The 17,287-nt window shown below is 46.5% G+C and overlaps 1 protein-coding gene across 1 annotated transcript; it reads left to right on the top strand.

Annotated features, from left to right (window-relative positions):
* The first annotated feature begins 6,706 nt into the window (after positions 1-6,706).
* Positions 6,707-16,982, top strand: LOC142562675 (S-phase kinase-associated protein 2-like). Its single transcript, XM_075673541.1, has 3 exons — positions 6,707-7,020; positions 10,386-11,867; positions 15,163-16,982. The coding sequence occupies exons 1-3, from the start codon at positions 6,973-6,975 to the stop codon at positions 15,391-15,393; spliced, it is 1,761 nt and encodes a 586-aa protein (XP_075529656.1). The 5' UTR covers positions 6,707-6,972; the 3' UTR covers positions 15,394-16,982.
* The last annotated feature ends 305 nt before the right edge of the window (positions 16,983-17,287 follow it).

The raw sequence follows: 17,287 nt of genomic DNA, 5'->3' as shown, positions 1-17,287 counted from the left end.
CCCTGCCCCTGTCACTTAGTATAACGGGCTTATAATCCGATTAGAGAGAAATACATATCAAGCGGACGCCTTTTTAAGAACGTGAATGCCGATTGTTGGAACTCCGGCACGTCCACAAACCATTTTGCGAAAGCTATCTTTTGTGTAGACTAATTTCTTGACTCAATGTCATCCTGTATGCACCCTTGCTTCGCTGAGAACCGGTAATCGTTATTTGTTTTTCGATTAAGGTTCGTTTCGGCTTCGCACATGCTCCAAAAATATCCATTCGGGTTCAGTGTTGACCAAAATTACGGTGCGGGTACAGTTTTTGTTTCAGGCATAGTGAGCACATTGCCTCATCGTGCGACAGTGACTCTGACACAGGTAATTTCTTGCTTAGATTTTTGAGGTTTATTTTGTTCTATTCGCCTGCACGTTTCTGTCCAATGATCTGGGTCCCGTGTGACTATACAAGCTTAGCTAATTGTAGTTCCTCACTGCTTGAAAGAGGATGACTACCACTTGGAAACTCTGTTCGCTGTTGGGGTTGGTTACAGCAAATTACAGGAAGCGGCATACGCCGTAAAGGCACGACTCGTATTGCTCACCCGGTCAGTGGCGTGACAACTATTTCTCGAGCGGGGGGGGGGGGCAAACCGCAAGCAATCTGATCTCTCTCTCTCTCTCTCTCTCTATATATATATATATATACATATATATATATATATATATCGAGAAGAAATGGGGTTAACTAAGGGGCCCGATTTTTATTAATCATACCATGAGAAGCCAGCAAGACACCACGGGCAACATAGGGGAAATTGCTTGTACCGACTAATTGAATTTAGGAAATGATATATTACTGGCAATTAAAGCAGATGAAGACACAACTCGCCGCTGGTGGGGAACGTCCCGCGTCTTCGCATTACGCGTAGTATCGCACGCGTAATGCGAACACGTGGGATCGTTCCCCGCCTACGGCAAGGACCGACGCTGCGAGACAACTTCGCATTCTAGCACACACGCTCCTTAGGAGAGTGGAATACCGCACATACAAGGCGCACCAGACTGCAACTTCACTGCAACTTAGACCTCCGGCCGGACAGCACCGACGCGAAGCGTCTCTCCTGTTTCGGTTGTGGCTGGGAGTTGCCTTCACGAAAGCTTACTCAGTACTAATTGGAATGGCTGATAATCCTTCATGTGATGTTTAAGGATGCGAGGAGAACACTGACCCCTTATTTTGCCACTGTCCTCAATTTCAAGCACAAAGACAATCCTTGTCCAACACATTGAAGAAACTAGATGATCGTCCTCTGAGTGAACAGTCAGTACTAGGGCACCGTCCTCACCGATCATCGGCTCAGAAGACAGTGAAGGCACTTTTGTGCTCTCTGAGAACGTCTGGTTTGTATGAGTGGTTTTGAATCTAGTACTGTCCGTGCACGTCTCTGTACCCTCTCTCTCTCTCCATTCTCTCTCTTCTACTTCTTCCTTCCCCCAGTGTAGGGTAGCCAACCAGACTCTTGACTGGTTAACATCCCTGCCTTCCTTATATATCTCTCTCGCTATTCTCATGATATGATCACACACACACACACACACACACACACACACACACACACACACACACACACACACACACATATATATATATATATATATATATATATATATTGCGAAAACTATTACAATAAGTGAAACAGCCCGGCAGTGCTTCTGTCAGTATTATTTAACAGACATGGACCTATTTACCATTCACGCTTGGTGAAACATAGGGGGCCCGAAAACTTATTTGAATTTCCATTTATTTTTTGCAATTATATAAAATCTCAAGATTATGCAGGGACAAGGAGCAATGAGTGCCTGACGGAGGTCCCGGATCCCACCCAGTAGCAGAAGTAGAGCGCATAAAAAAAAATCACCTTTGCTACGAACAATTTTATTAATTAAACGAAGAATTGCCCTTGGCGTTTACACCTACAGAATAAATGTATCGATAGTTTACATATTAGTATTACCGAGATTATAGGCAACGAAGTGCAATCAACATAAATTACTTGCAATATCCCCAAGAAAAGAATACAGCAGATGGGAACGACCTTGGAGACTTACAACCGGATTTCCAACGAAGCTGTTCCTTTCGAACAGTTGCAATAAATGTTTGTTTCTTGTAATTGTATCGCATACTTGAAAAAGTTGCCCGTATATACATGACTGTTCCGTTTGAAAGCTTGCTCGCATGTAATGCTGTGGAACATTTATTGTTGCACATCTTTAAAGAGCCAGTAATTGACCAACACATATGTTACTTCGCCATGACATTTATCATGGTGTCCTCCATGCCTGCCTGTTTCCTCCCGACACCCATTCAATTTCCACTAGATTTGATATCGGTTGAGTTCATAGCGCTCCCAGAACAACGGAATAAATTATTTGTTTGCAAAACACATTCATAAAGCTCCGGATCGCTTGCATGCGTAATTTACCGCAAATGTCATAATTAGTCCCCCGTCTTTGAAGTTTACCTACCTATTGCCCACAACGCGCCCTTTATTTTCGCCAAATATAAACAAAACACCTTGTTTAGTTCTACGAGGACATCGCTGAAACCAAGTCAGAAGGTGTTATGACGCCTGAAAATAGGGAAAGAAAAATGACGGCTCAGTAATCATTTCATCGCTTCTAACTAGACCAGGAAGGTAAAAATTTTGTGGCACATTGCAGTTACCATGTCCCTCCTCACCTTTCCACAAAATACAAACCTATTGTAACCTACAGCTATGCCGGCACACCGGGAAGCATAGCTGATAGCAGCCATGTCACACACCCTAACATTTCAATAAGATTTTTTTTTACAAAGCAATCCAACCGCATTTAACTTCACACAGAAAGTTTCCATAGCGTACCACCAATTTTCGCTAACTTTGGCATTGGTGGCTTTCATAGTTCTGCTACGGCAGCGGGATCAATTCTTCCCAACTCGTTAGACACGCTCAAACACTCTAGAGTGTTTGCATGCGTACTTTATTGCGAAAGCTCCAATTACCCCTATATTTTGAACTTCACCTATTGGGCTGCTGAGCACGAGGTCGCGGGATCGAATCCCGGCCACGGCGGCCGCATTTCGATGGGGGCGAAATGCGAAAACACCCGTGTGCTTAGATTTAGGTGCACGTTAAAGAACCCCAGGTGGTCAAAATTTCCGGAGTCCTCTACTACGGCGTGCCTCATAAATCAGAAAGTGGTTTTGGCACGTAAAACCCCAAATATTATTATTATTAACTTCACCTACACTTCACCCATTCACTTTTCCTTACAGTCACCATACGAAACAGATCTGCCTATTTATTTCAGTGAGGGTACCAGGCGAAACTAATATATCACGCATGAAAAAAGTAAAAAAGAAACACGTGAGGACTCAATAATTATTCGTAACGCTTCTAAATAAGCCAGAAACGTTAAAGCTACACGACATATTGCACCTTAAATGCTGCCTATTTCTTCAAAGTATAAAATAACTGAAACGCAGAGTTCTCTTGGGACATTGGGAAACCTAGCTAACAGCAGCAGCGTGACACTTTCGAGCACTTGCTTACAATTTTTTTAACGCTGTATTTGATCAGCACGCATTTACCATCGTACATAAACTTGGCATATTGTTCTCTTTATGTTTGATCCTAGCGCAACCGCCCAAGTTTTACACCGCTCGCAAAACAGTGTAACAACGCTATGGACCACTTGCATACGTATTCTACCGGAAAATGCGCATTTCACCCTCCCACCTGGAACATTGCCTAGACACTGGCCGTACCGTTCCCCTAATATTCCCCAGATATAAACACGATGACTTGTATAGCTCACTGAGGACACAGGGGAAAACAAACTACGAATCTCGTATGATGCATGAAAACACATGGAAAAACGAGGGTTTAGCGATTACCTGCAACACTTGCATTTAAAGCAGGAAAGTGAAAGTTTCGCAACGCATTGCATTTAAAATTATATTTTCACGGTATTCCAACCGTATCTCGTGTTGTTTTAGAAGTCTGGGAAACATTTCGATTAGCGGCAGTACGACGCCCTGGAACGCTTCAATGAGTAACTTTCTACAAAGGCTGTAATGAACCTACACTGTATAAACATATATCGCTGGTCACTCAGAACATTGGTTCGTACTTCAAATAAATATAAACACCGTGCCCCGCATGTCTTACCGAGAGTATCGGGGAGAAACAACTAAATGCCGTGTATAACGCATAAAAAATTGACAGTCACTTTAGCACACGCCAAAGAGGGCGAAGGCAAAAGCCTGCGTGCTCAGGAGACATTCGTTAAATTACTTGACATTCTCATTCGAATGCGTTGTTACTTCTTACTCGTTTTCTCCCACCAAAGGTTGTGGGTCCGAGTGCCTTAATTGACGCTACCTTAATTAACTGTGTATTAACTAACTTCACTCTAATTAACACCAAAGGTCGCGGGTTCAACTTCCACATAAGCTCGAGGTTTCGACATAAGCTCGAGGGTTCAAGAGTGGTGCATTTTCACGGACTCAAAACCCGCGCTGCAAATTTTGGGATGCTTGCTGCGCCACACCGCATATCAGGTTCTGGCATTGCAGATCACCGAGCTACTTTCATGCGCTCAAGAAAAACACCACCGCATAGTGTTCCAATGGATCCAGGGACACTGTGGGCTCAACGGTAATGAGATGGCCGATGCTGCAGCAAGGTGCGCCCTCAGCAATGGCCTGCGAACTGTAGTGCCATTCTCCAGACCGGACATCACATGCCTCCTTGTCGGAATTAATGAGGAGTGCGACGAGAAGATACTGGGCCCAGCCAGACGCTCGTCACGTCCGCCTTAAAAGACTGGATCCCGATATGCAATTTCCTGTTCTGCGTGGAATTCCACGCCCTCATACATGCCTGATACACAGACTGCGATTAGGCGTCGCCTTCACGCGCAAATACTTGCACGTCATTGGACGGACAGACTCCCCGGACTGTTCAGTGTGTGGCGTTGTAGAGACTATAGACCTATAGACCATGTGCTCGTGGTGTGCCCTGAGTATGTGCGCGAAAGACTGACAATGGCAGCTACCTTGAGACATATATGCAATAGACCACTGTCGGAGGACCTCTTGCTAAGCGCATGGCCACACAGTTGGCAGACGATAGAGACAATGCATGCTCTTTCACGTTTCTTAGGCGACACGAGCCTGGACACACGCTTGTGATAACAGTTAAACAATGTGTCCTTCACCTCATTCTTCCCATTATCATCCCTCATTGTGACCCTTTTTCTTCCCCTCTTCCCCTTCCCTTACGTAGGGTAGCAGGCCAGATGCTCCATTTTCCGGCCGACCTCTCTTAATTTTCCAATCATTCAACTACTTTTTTTTTGGGGGGGGGGGGGGCATGATGGAGCGGCATCGGAGCCGGCTGTGGAAGAAGACGACGACGAACGCGCGAGGCGAGCTCACATATAATCTTCTGAACCGCACGCCGCGGGGGTATAAGCCACTTAAGGCTTTCGCCTTGAAATTGGAAAAAACGACTATTCAATAACTTTACAGAGCACACACGCAACCTACGCAGTGCAAATGTGAGGTACACGTCACCAAAAAGCGGCCGTCATTTTTTTCAATATACGAAATATCTGCTGTGTTAGCTTCTGCCCGGAAACAAGTGATAGCGTAGCTCTTATCTATGAACCGCCTGAAATTGAAATCATCAAAGTTAGAAGTGACACATGCCTTTAGAAAAAATTCAAGTTACTGTTCCATTGGTATTGAAATGGCTCTGCACGTACGACCAAGGTCATTTTCACGAGCACATCTGCGATAAGTCGTGATTACACAATAAAATTCGACAGGTACAGCGCTAAGACGTTTGATTAGATTTTTGATGGTGAAAGCAACGCTATGTAGGCTATCTCTGGACAGAGATGAAATAGTTCCAGCATTTGATAGTCCAATGATTTCATGCCGTAAGGCTCACCACTCGTTGGGCGCAGCAGATTATAATACTTTGTCCGAACCTCCCCCTCGCCCGCAGGTTAAATGTAGCAAGCCGATTGCGTTTTCGAATACCGATATAGCGGTCCCAAAAAACTGGGCATGGTGCAAGTTGCGCAAGCTGACATTTGTTAGGGAACTGCCCAACGCCAAGCATACTTCGCAACGCGAGCGTGTATGGCGAATCCCACGCGTCATCTGCTGCAGGGGTCCCGAGTAGGCACCAAAGACAATCCTCGCTGTCCAAGCAGGGGATGCGTAGTAAAGAAAAGCATTACTTATGCGGCCACTCTAATAAGAAAATTTAGATTCAGCTATAGTTTTGTTGGACTTTACAGAGTGCAGCCGAAAGTGCCTGCTTTCAAAAGTGCGGGGGGGGGGGGGGTGCAAATGATAGACTTTGCCCCCACCCCCCCAACTTCTGACGGGGGCGGGGGGGCAAGTGCCTCTCCGGTAAATACGCTTATGCACCCGGTGCCACGCCGGCGCGTTTTTCGACGTGCTTTTTCGCCAAGCAGTGGTGCATTGTTACAACGTCAACGCTGGTCCGCGCAGCGCGTCGTATCCCTGTGAGCCGGCTGCGCGTAAAGCTAACGTGCACTGTACCGCCAGGAGCGGCGTTTTTTTCTCGGCATCGCCCGAAAACATTGACTTCGAGCACGCGACTGCACGGGCTCGCTCAGCCAAAAGCGGCCACAGCAGGCGACGGCGCCACGGCGCTCTGACTCGCTGCACCGCATGGAACGTTGCCAGGTCGGCCCCGCCCGCCAGGCCTGCCCTTGTGCACTCGCACGTTCGTTGCTCCATCCATTCTATTTGTCCGTTCGTCCGCGTATCCGCCTACAGCGAGCGCCGCGCTTGCCCCTTTGAGTCGATCGCGTATACATGTATACCATGTATGCCACACGGTCGATCTAGACAACACAGTCCCAAATCTGCAGTCTTGGATAGCCTTAATCTCTGTTGCCATGGAGCTCTCCGAAGACTACGCAGCGTGCCGGGCACTGCCTCAAGAGGTGCGTGTGGCTTAGATCTTGACACAAGCGATAAACGCGGTTTGAATTTGTCGCTTTGCAGTGTGTAGTACTATAATCCTTCTGGTGACAATGGAAGCTGAATCGCTTCACTGTGAATTGACTTCTGCTATGCTCAATCGCTTCGTTCCGAATCACTTGCATCTGTTCGAGCGCGAATGAATGAATGACAGGGATTGTGAGGAATGCAATGTCATTTCAGAGAGGTTTCTGTTTCCACGCTTAGGTTCCTGCAGATTCTTAGTTGGCGCATCCTTTTCTCGTTTTCGTGCCTCCGTGTGGACCGTTAGCCTATAAAGGACAAAAATGAAACGCGCGATAAAGCATTTTGTCGACTACGTAGACGCCTTCGTCTTGGTGTGAGCGCCCCGAGTGATGCAACCATGCCGAACAGAGCGCTACCTACTCTTTGAGACACCTGAAGTGAAGCGTGCATGGTCACGTAGTGTAAGTTCAAAGGAAACAGGAAGGCGCGTGTACTTTTGCGAACGCAGAATGCTCTGTTTACCGTCTCCCTACCAAATGCGATCCAGGGGCGTGTGTGCATTTCTTCCTGTGTAGCCGCAAGTTGTGGCCGTCGTCGGCGGTTTTTGCTACACGTATAGGACGAGGAGGAAATGCAGATATGTGCACCAAGTTTCAGCCAGTTTGCTACCTTACATTTGAGAAAAGGGGAGAAGCAAAGGAAAAAGCAAAGGGCGATAAGAGGTCATGCGCGCGTACAAATGCACAGCAAGCATTTGGTCTGCATTTAAATCCAGTCGCAGTCTTCACACAGCACGGTAAGGAGTAGCTTTTCGTGCGTGTGTGAGAGGTCTACCGCCCAATCGACTCGGGGCAACTCCGCAGAGTATGCCTTTCACCAGCTCTACGATTGCAAAATATTCCCCGTATCGGTAAGGATGCCGTACTAAAGGCCGCTAACACACCCTTGATTTTTGCTGTCCTTTTCATAAAGAACGGGAGGAAGTGGAGACGAGATACCCGATTTTAGTTAGTCACAATCATACGAAGTAACAGTAAATTGAGCCAAGGAAAGGCATAGGAGAAATTATTTGTTGTTTTTAATTGAAACGTAGAAATGGTAAGCGTAGAAATGGACGAACAAAGCAACCTGCCATTGTTGATAGCTTGGCTATAGTTGGTATGGATGCGTTGATACAAACTGTGCGGCAAGACGGAACACACGTAAAGAAAGGGACAGACGATTGCAGACTTACAACGGAGTTTATTGAAAAAACTTATGTGTACAGCCAGTGTACAGGTCCTGTCATCATCACGGTTACAAAGGTGAAAGTATATCAAGCAAACATAAGTAGATACCAGCACGATTCAAATGTAACTCTTGGGGCGTAAATTAGCGTATACTCCTTGTCGGATAGGTTATTTGATGGATGGCTAAAGCAGCCCACTCAATAATTCAATGATTCTACGCCCTATTAATGTATACTCTCTTTTGAATTAACTACTGTGTTTTGGTTATCTCGCTCGCACCTGCACTCTCAATGCGCTGGTAAATGTAATCTTGGTGTCCTAGAATATATGAGGTTTTCGCTTTTTCAATAACTGGTCTGTCCCCTTCTTTCCTTGTGTCTCGTCTTGCCGTGCGGTTTGCATAAAAACAACTTGCAGCCGGTGGGAGCCGAACCCACACCCTCCGCAGGAGTGACGTTGAGGAAAAGACGTGCGCTGCGCATTTCTACCTACCTCTGTTTTTAGATGATGCTATAAATTAAAACTACTTTCCTGTCGCTACTAATTACCCTACTTTCCTGTCGAGAATGCTCTGTTATGCTGATAACGCGCATGCCGTTCATGACTTGGAAGTACCGGGTTCGCAGCGTTCAAGAAAGGAAATGGGGGCAAGACGACGACTGTTGTGTGGAAAGATACGACCCGTGTAATTTTGTTTAAGAGTGTAGTTGTGTGGCACGAAAAATGGCAAGGGTGTAAGTTTGTTCAAGAGCGTGAAACAAAATAAATGATAGGGTTTTACGCGCCAAAACCACTTTCTGATTATGAGGCACGCCGTAGTGGAGGACTCCGGAAATTTCGCCCGCCTGGGGTTCTTTAACGTGCACCTAAATCTAAGCACACGGGTGTTTCCGCATTTTGCCTCCATCGAAATGCGGCCGCCGTGGCCGGGATTCGATCCCGCGACCTCGTGCTCAGCAGCCCAACACCATAGCCACTGAGCAACCGCGGCGGGTGAGCGCACAACAGTTGCACCCTTTGTGGTGTATATTTGTCCACAACGATTATCATCATTTGCCCCACTTGCGTTTCCTTTCTTGAAAACGCTGCGCTCGCTACTTTCCTGTCGAGAATGCTGTCACGCTGATAACGCGCATGCCGTTCGTGCCCAGCTCGCAGCGTTAAAGAAAGTAAATGCGGGCAATACAGATGACGATTATCGTTGCGGGACAAGATAAGCCCCATAGGGTGTAAATTTTTTTTTTAAGAGCGTGAAGGTGTCGAGAGTGTAATGTGATTTAAGGTGTTTATCTTTACAAAACACCCATTTCTTTAGTTATAAGGGTGTCAGTTATGTGCCATTGTGCGAAGAACTTTCCATCAAGTCGATAAAAAAAGCTAGCTGTTTGTAAGCTAGGCGGCCGCACACAAGCGACAAAGTTGCGTCGCAACAACATAGACCGGGCGACAGAACAAAACCACAACGAAGGGTCTGGACAGTTTTAACTGGAGTCGACAAATTCTGCTAAATGTCATGTGCCCTGATGTGTTGACGCGCTGCATCAGGCCTTTGATAAAGGCACGTGCACGCGCTCGACTTAATGCTCAAAGGCACGTGGTTTCTGAGTGTGTAGCGTAGCTCACTTCAACTTTTCGCACAGAGCCCTTTTCAGGATCCAGGCTCGCCTTCATGCAGAAAACGAATGGATGCGCCCTGTTCTTTGGTGTAGATAACAAATGCGGCAGCCATCGTTTTTAGCACCGCAGTAAAGAACTGAACCGATATGGCACGCCTAAACTTGCACAGCTGTGACTGGAAAGAGGGATAGCGACTGTTGAGAGAGCGTGAGTCCGAATAATTTTTGACTCGTGCACTTTCATATTAAATTACGTAACTGTGGAAAAATCTGTCATCATTGTAGTTGCTGTCTAGCTTGCCAACTATATAGTTTAGGCTCTGGTGTCACTGCAAATGATTTGATAAAGTAAACAAAAAAACAGTAAAATAACTCTGGTGGTTTTGTATGTGCTAGAAGTGTTAGCAGCGCTGTCTGAGATGAAAAGCCAGACACCTTTACAAAGTCGTATTACGTCTTGAAAGACCAAACACTACGTCTCTTTTTTTTTCATTTTTCCTTTTTTTTCACACGCAGCTACTATGCCGTATCTTCGCTTACCTTGGAGTAGCTGACAGGCTGGCGGCAGGGTTGACCTGTAAAACGTGGCACAAGTTAACCGCTGACAGCCGCATCTACGGCGACGTGGTTGTCACCTTGGAAAAGAATGTGAAAGAGCGAATGGTTGCGCTCTCCAATTCACAGTCGGTGGTAACGTGCTTGGTGGTGAAGAACTCTGCGCTGGATGCTGATGACAAATTTTGGGAACACGTAGGGCCGACACTCAAGAGGCTGAACTTTGAGAACTGCTGTTTTTCCTGGAGGGAGTTCGCTTCGGTGCTCCTTAAGTGTCCGAAGCTAGAGCACCTGGCGATTGGCCGCTGCGACAAATTCGTGCCGTCAAGTGACGAGTCCGCATTTGGCGACAGTGCGCCACCATTTCTTCGTCCTACGCCGTCCGGAATCAGCTCAGTCGACCTTTCGGACAATGCTGACGTGTCAGATTCTACTTTTCATCAAGTAATGACGATGGTCGGGAGGCTTCGCGCGCTCTCATTGGAAGGCTGTGCGCTATGCGTGCATCCGGCCATCTACCGCCGCTTCTACCCGCCTGGACAAGTGCATAGCCCGCTGGTGTTGACGTTTCAGCACGTGCTCAGGAGACTCGACGGAGCGCCGCTCACGGTGCTTAACCTGAGTCGCACGGCGATCGACAACAAATGCGTCGCGCAGCTGTCTGCGGCCTACTCGAACACGCTGCAGGAGCTTCACGCGGCCTCGTGCGCACAGTTAGGATTGCAGGGTGTGAGAGCTTTGTGTGAAAACGTGCCGAAACTCAAGTGCCTAAACCTCGGGTATAACAGGCAACTTAAAGACAACTGTCTGTTAACCATCTGTGAAAATCTTGAGCACCTCGAAAAGCTTAATATGTCCAATTGCACGGAAATCACGCACGCGGGGTTCGCTAAACTGGCGCACCTTCGGAAGCTCGAGTACGCCAGTGTCTCGGAATGTTGTCTCATCGATCCAGAAACGATGGTGCAGCTGTTTTCTTCCAGAGCATGGCCAGCAATGCGAACGCTCAACGTCAGCTCTTGCAGAATAAATGACGCCGTGGCAAGGTGTCTGAGCGAGCACATGCCGACGCTCGCATCCCTCGACGTCTCACACACGACGCTACTTACCGATGACGCAGTGCGCGCTATCTGGACCCACCTACGCTTCCTCAGAGTCCTCCGCATGGAACGTTGCTTAAGACTCACTGACGCAGCCTTGTACCGTTCAGGCAACGTGGAAACGTGCGAGCCCAACTCCATGGCTTGTCTCAGTGGTCTGAAAGAGCTGAGCCTCAGTGGCTGCTACCGAGTGTCCGACGCAGGAGTGTTGGCTGCAGTGGTCTTTCGGGAACTGACTTCTCTCGATGTTGGGCACTGCAACCTCCTCTCGTCTGCGTCCTTGAAACACATTATATTGCACTGTCCCAGCTTGTCAAAGCTAGTGCTGAGTTTCTGCGTACAGGTAAGTGAACTAGTACGTCGACTACTGCTACCTCAATAGAACACTCGAGCATAGCCTTACCGCTCTGCCGTTACCACCCATGGAGAAAGGCCAGCTTCGCTTGAGTGTGCTGTGCCACGATGCCCACGCGCAGATGGCATCTTGCAGGGACGAAAACCAGTAGCGCTATGCTAAAGCGCTCTGATGCGCAGTGCATGTGATCAACTCCGAAGGATCGATCCAGCGAAATATAACGCGCCTACCTTATGGGGAAAAATGATAGCTGATATGTAACGCTTAAAGCAAACATCTATTATTAACGATTCGTTCGTTTTAGTTAGGTTTCTATGAGCGCTTGAATACTAATAAGGCGTTTCCCTGAAGAGGAAGCTTTAGCTCGGGTGCTCCTATCTAAATACATGTAAAAGGAGAATTCATTTTTTTTTCGGCAACCACTGCACCAAATTTGACGAGGTCTGTTGCATTTAAAAGAAAAACTTAAAATGTAGTGACTGCTGGTTTCGAATTTTTTATTTACGTCGTCAACATTTTATTAAAAATTGGCAAACATCGTAAATTTTCAGAAAACGAAACTATCGTGTTTACAACTCTGTAACTCAGCAATCGAAAATGATATCACAATTATGTGCGTCGAGGAAGCGCACTCGTCTCGCACCCAGAGGCGCGCTCAGCGATTCCCATCTAGACAAGGCACGTACCCAGGGGGGGGGGGGAAGGGTTACGTGCCCCCCTCCCCGCCCACGTCACCACTCCTACGCAATCGTAAAGCGCCGCCAAATCAATCTTGAGACTTGACAGCTATTCAGCGATCAGCATTTTGCTGCCTTTTTCACTCCTTTTGGATGACGGTAGTTATCGGCATCTCTTGGTGTGTGAAGACCAGTTTTCTCATAGATTCGGTGCCCGCGCGATCAAGTAGAGATGCGTTCAGTTGTCATCATCTATTCAACGGTCACGCGCATCGCTGTTGCTTCGTTAGTTCAACCTTCTTTGTTTAGACTGATCCAGGGTCCAGGAAAGGGATTCGGTTCTTAGTCAGCTGGTCTGTATGCTCGTGGAACGAGTTGCGGCCGGAGAAAACGCCAATTGGGTTGAACTTTTCCTTTTGCTTCATTATTTCCTCGAGTGACGGCTCGCCACGACGCTGGCAGATCCCCGGAATCATATACCCGGGTTATAAGGTTGAAAATAAAATAATGCGAAAGAGCGACTATCATCAAACCCTGCAATAACCCTTAAACCCATAAGCAATATGACTGTCACCCGTTACCTCGTCTGGTTTTTCCCAAATTGTACAGCACTTTTCCTGCAAAATTGGCAACTGGAAAAAAGAGTCGCAGGGGGAGTTGAGAAATTAAGCGATCTACTAAAGAAGAGGGCCAAAGTAACAGCCAAACAGGAAGGAAAAGCGAAAATTAACAAATTTAACCGTTTATGAAAATATTTATGGATCAACGTCTTTTCATCTATAAAGGAATGAGAGAAAACGCCGCCGGGAATGGAGAACAATTCCGTGTCTTTTGAATGACGCTTCTACAGTTATTACTCGAGCCAACTGACGTATCCACTTCTGTGGTGTGCTTATGTGGGCGTTTTTCTAACCTTGCGCGGTGAGCGCAGTACGTCTATAGAGCCGCAGCGTCCTGCGCTCTATACGTGGTTGGTTGTACGGGACTGGCGGCCACGCATCGTTGCGCAGCTTCCCAAATAACAATACGAGTCGGTTTCGGCACTTGGTAGAGCAGTAAACGAGGGATCCAAAAGAACTGTGATTGTTCCGCAAATATATATTGCTCTATAATTCTTCAAGAGCTAATTCAAGAAACGCTAATAGAAATATTTTTCACTTTCGCTTGTTTACTTGTTCTTGGCAGTGTTCTTCCTGCGCGAGCCCATCTGATGTGGTTCCTTGTTTGCCAAGTAGAGAAGTGTATCTCGCAGGCCTATCTGCGAGGTACACCTCATTTCATTTCTCTTTTGCAGGTTTACGCGCCTTTATGGCGAATAGTGAACATTATTCAAATTTGCACTAGTAAAGTAACCCCCCCTCCTCCCTTTCTTTTGCATAGAAAAGTCACCTTGGGCTGCCCCCCCCCCCCCCCCGAAAAGAAATGACCCACATGTACCATGCTTTATTTTCTTTCAAAGCCATTAATTTACTTTGTTTACAAGAACCTTCATGAGAAATTTGACGTCCATCGGAGCATATGTTATGTGTTTTTACTCTTCGCGCCGTCGGCCATATTTTTCCAACTATCGCTTGATCACGCCGGATATTCTGCGTCATGGGAAATATAATGCTTCATATAATTATTCATCTAATATAATTTATTCATCTACGCAATAGCTTCAGTGAATGTTTTCTCTGTTGTACTTATGCATGTGCACATAAACGTAGCACAGAACCAAAATGTTTGTTGTGCCTATTGAAAGACCTACATGGCGCCGCCAACCGCTTGGCGCTTGCGTTTAATATAAATTGATCTAGACGTCTTGCTCTACAGTGCGTTAGCGTTGCCTTTCCCGTTAACGCTAGTGTTTTTCGCTGTTCGATCCCCCGCAATGCAGAATCTGGTACGCGCCGCAATTGGAGATCCGACTATATGGTCGCTGCGTTCATTGGAGGAGCACTGGTGGGACGACCGAGTCCTACGGAAGACACCGGAGATGTGTCGAAAAAAAAAAAAAAAAAAGTCGAATTTGGATGTTTTCGGCAGTATACAGGCAAATTTTGGGTATATCGAATGCGATCCGAAGGCTTTCGAGAATGAGCTAAGAGCAGTCACAGACGAGTGGAAGTTTATCGAATGCTTCGGAACGGAGCTCTGCGGAAGGGGCGCAACTTCCGAAAGGCCTTTGACTGTCGCATGGTTGTGCGAAGTCGCCAATTTCTGTTCACCTGTATTTTTGTGCATATTAAGATGCGTTAAGTATTACGTCAGGTGCTCCGTCCGATCGATCCTCCTGCCTGTGGTCGTCGTTTTGTTGAGCTAGTGTTTCCATTGCCATATAGTACTCGAAAAGAAAAAAAAAACTAATACAGGCTACACTAGCCAATCCTTTGCAATGCATGGGTAAAAGAAGCCAACCAGCCTGCCGAAAAAGCGATGGAAACAAAATATTGGGAAACAAAATATTCAGCGCCTGCAGAAGCTGCAGCGGCGTCAAACAACATAGGTGAATGCAGATGCCAGTGCTGCAATTTTATAAGCGAGGAAAGGCTGCAAGTGGGCTTCCGTCGCACACTTATGCGTAAGCGCTGAATGATGGCCTTCTTTTATTTTTCCTCCTCTAGTTGGACGATGGAGCACTGACGTCGGTCCTCAGACCATCAACGAGACTAAGACACCTCAACATAGAAGGCTGCAGAAACATGACTGATACAGCTCTCCTTTATATAGCCCAATGCCCGTCAGTAAAATATGTGAACGTTAAATCATGCATGATGACACTAAATACGCTACAACAGCTGTCACGAGAGCGACAAGATCTTGAAGTGGTGCACACTGTATGCTGTGTGGAATGAGCTGCCAAAAAGGCTGCATAATATTGGAATTTTAACGCAAGTTGCATTCTTGGCACTGTCAGACTATAGATTTCTTCCCGGCTATCCATCTGTTTTCGCGGATCGATTCCGGAGATAGCGCACGCAGTCTAAAAATGTCGGTCGATCCCGAAGGTGATGCAGTCTAAAAATGTGGGCTTAAACCTCGTTTAAGGCATTCTTCGATTAAAAAAAGAAATCCCTTTAAAATTTCTCCGAATTCATACTCATCTGAAAAGAATGCTATTAGGATGCATGGATAGCTATCGTTGATGAGTTCTGCCTGAATTTTGTTCTAGTTGTAGTTAAACACATTGTCCCGACATGTCGCAACCGTTCCCGGCGAGTGCTTGCTCTTATGTCACCACTGACGCAACGAGATGCAGTTATTTTGGCTATCATAAGAAAGTGATTAATTTACTTCGCACCTCTCGTCGCATATAAAATAGTTAAATTCGCACATACAAACACACAAAAAGAAAGGATTATCTTAAAGAAAAAATTGCCCACAGAGCTGTTCTTTGTGATATTAGTGGTGACGTTAGAGAAGGCATGAACCAGAACAAGGGCGATAATTTCGGCATATTGTGTTCAATTAATAACGTCATTAAATTTAAACCTGCACGAATCTGGAAAATAAAAGGACTCTTCTGTGAAGGCCAATGTTCCTGCTGAAAGATGTACGCCAGCAAATAAGCTGGACACGGTCACTGTGATGCCAACAAAGCTAGGTTCTGCACACCTTGCTTACGTCACAAGATATCGGCACCATGCAGTGCTGATGCTCTAAAGACCCTATATGGTGCTCTTGTCTTCTTCGCTGCAAGCAAACGATCAGCTTGTTCGAGACATCAGCTGTCTAACACAGAGACGTGTACGTAGGCTGCACCACGCACAACATGGTGCTTCAGCGGCTGCACGCCCACTGCGGCATGGCGGGCAACGTTGGGGCTGACCGGGTCGCTGGAGTGGCGCATGGCGACTCATTGCAGCTGGTGTCCGTGCCTCTCTCTTAAAGGGACAGGCCAATCCCTGCGAGTGCCGTCGTCTGGTGATCTTCATGATCGATAAACACCTATTCGCCTCATAGCCCATAATCGCATGTGATGCCCCCTCCCCCCCCATATCGAGATCCCATACAAAAATCTGTATGTTCACATAAATGTGGGGACCGTATGGTACATGCCTTATGGGACATATATGGGAACATACGGATGTTTTAAATGGGATAACCATATGTTATATGAGATGTGCCCCATATATCATATAGAGGGACGTCGGTTTTTATATGGGATCTATTTATGCTACGGTATTATTGAATGTGGGCCATATGGGCTTTTTCGATAGAAATTGCTCACAACGAAAGTGCTATTTGTCTTCCCCCTAGACATTGGCTTGAATAAGACGCTTTAGTTGCCTGTTACCGTGTGTGATTATCATTTGTGTATGCTGTTGTGCAGTATATGAGCGTCAGTTCACGCATCCCCCTTCTCATGTGGATTAGCATGTTGGGCGTGTGGTCAGGCAAATATCTCCAGCGCCTTTTAAATAAAGTATTTATCTCTGTTGTCTTCTTTCTTCCTCAAATGACCCCTGAGCTGATGTTGAGTGGCAACTACAGGATGGCCAGCAGAAATCATCGGCTCGAGGACTCAGATCGGGTGTGTGCACTCTGACCGGCAATATTAATTTATGGAAAAACTCCGGCCATCTCAGTGGCACAGTCTTGTACGCACAAAAAAAGTTCCCAGAATAGACAGGTTGGTGTATTAAAGTCGGTTTGGTGATATTTTTTTTTTCTGGCGCGTTCCTTGTTTGTGCAAACTCTCGCCTGCATTTTCAGAGGAAGCTTTGGCTCGTGTGCTCGTATCTAAAT

The sequence above is a fragment of the Dermacentor variabilis genome, chromosome 1 (genome assembly GCF_050947875.1).
Source record: "Dermacentor variabilis isolate Ectoservices chromosome 1, ASM5094787v1, whole genome shotgun sequence".
Taxonomy (NCBI): domain Eukaryota; kingdom Metazoa; phylum Arthropoda; class Arachnida; order Ixodida; family Ixodidae; genus Dermacentor; species Dermacentor variabilis.
The sequence above is the reverse complement of the archived record's forward strand: the minus strand, read 5'-3'. Positions and strand labels throughout refer to the sequence as shown.

What these genes read in the sequence shown, in the direction of transcription:
- LOC142562675 (XM_075673541.1), top strand. Translation starts at nt 6,973, where the DNA reads ATGGAGCTCTCCGAAGACTACGCAGCGTGCCGGGCACTGCCTCAAGAG. An exon ending in GCCGGGCACTGCCTCAAGAG is followed by an intron (nt 7,021 to 10,385) that starts GTGCGTGTGGCT and finishes TTTCACACGCAG; the next exon opens with CTACTATGCCGTATCTTCGC. An exon ending in TGCTGAGTTTCTGCGTACAG is followed by an intron (nt 11,868 to 15,162) that starts GTAAGTGAACTA and finishes TTCCTCCTCTAG; the next exon opens with TTGGACGATGGAGCACTGAC.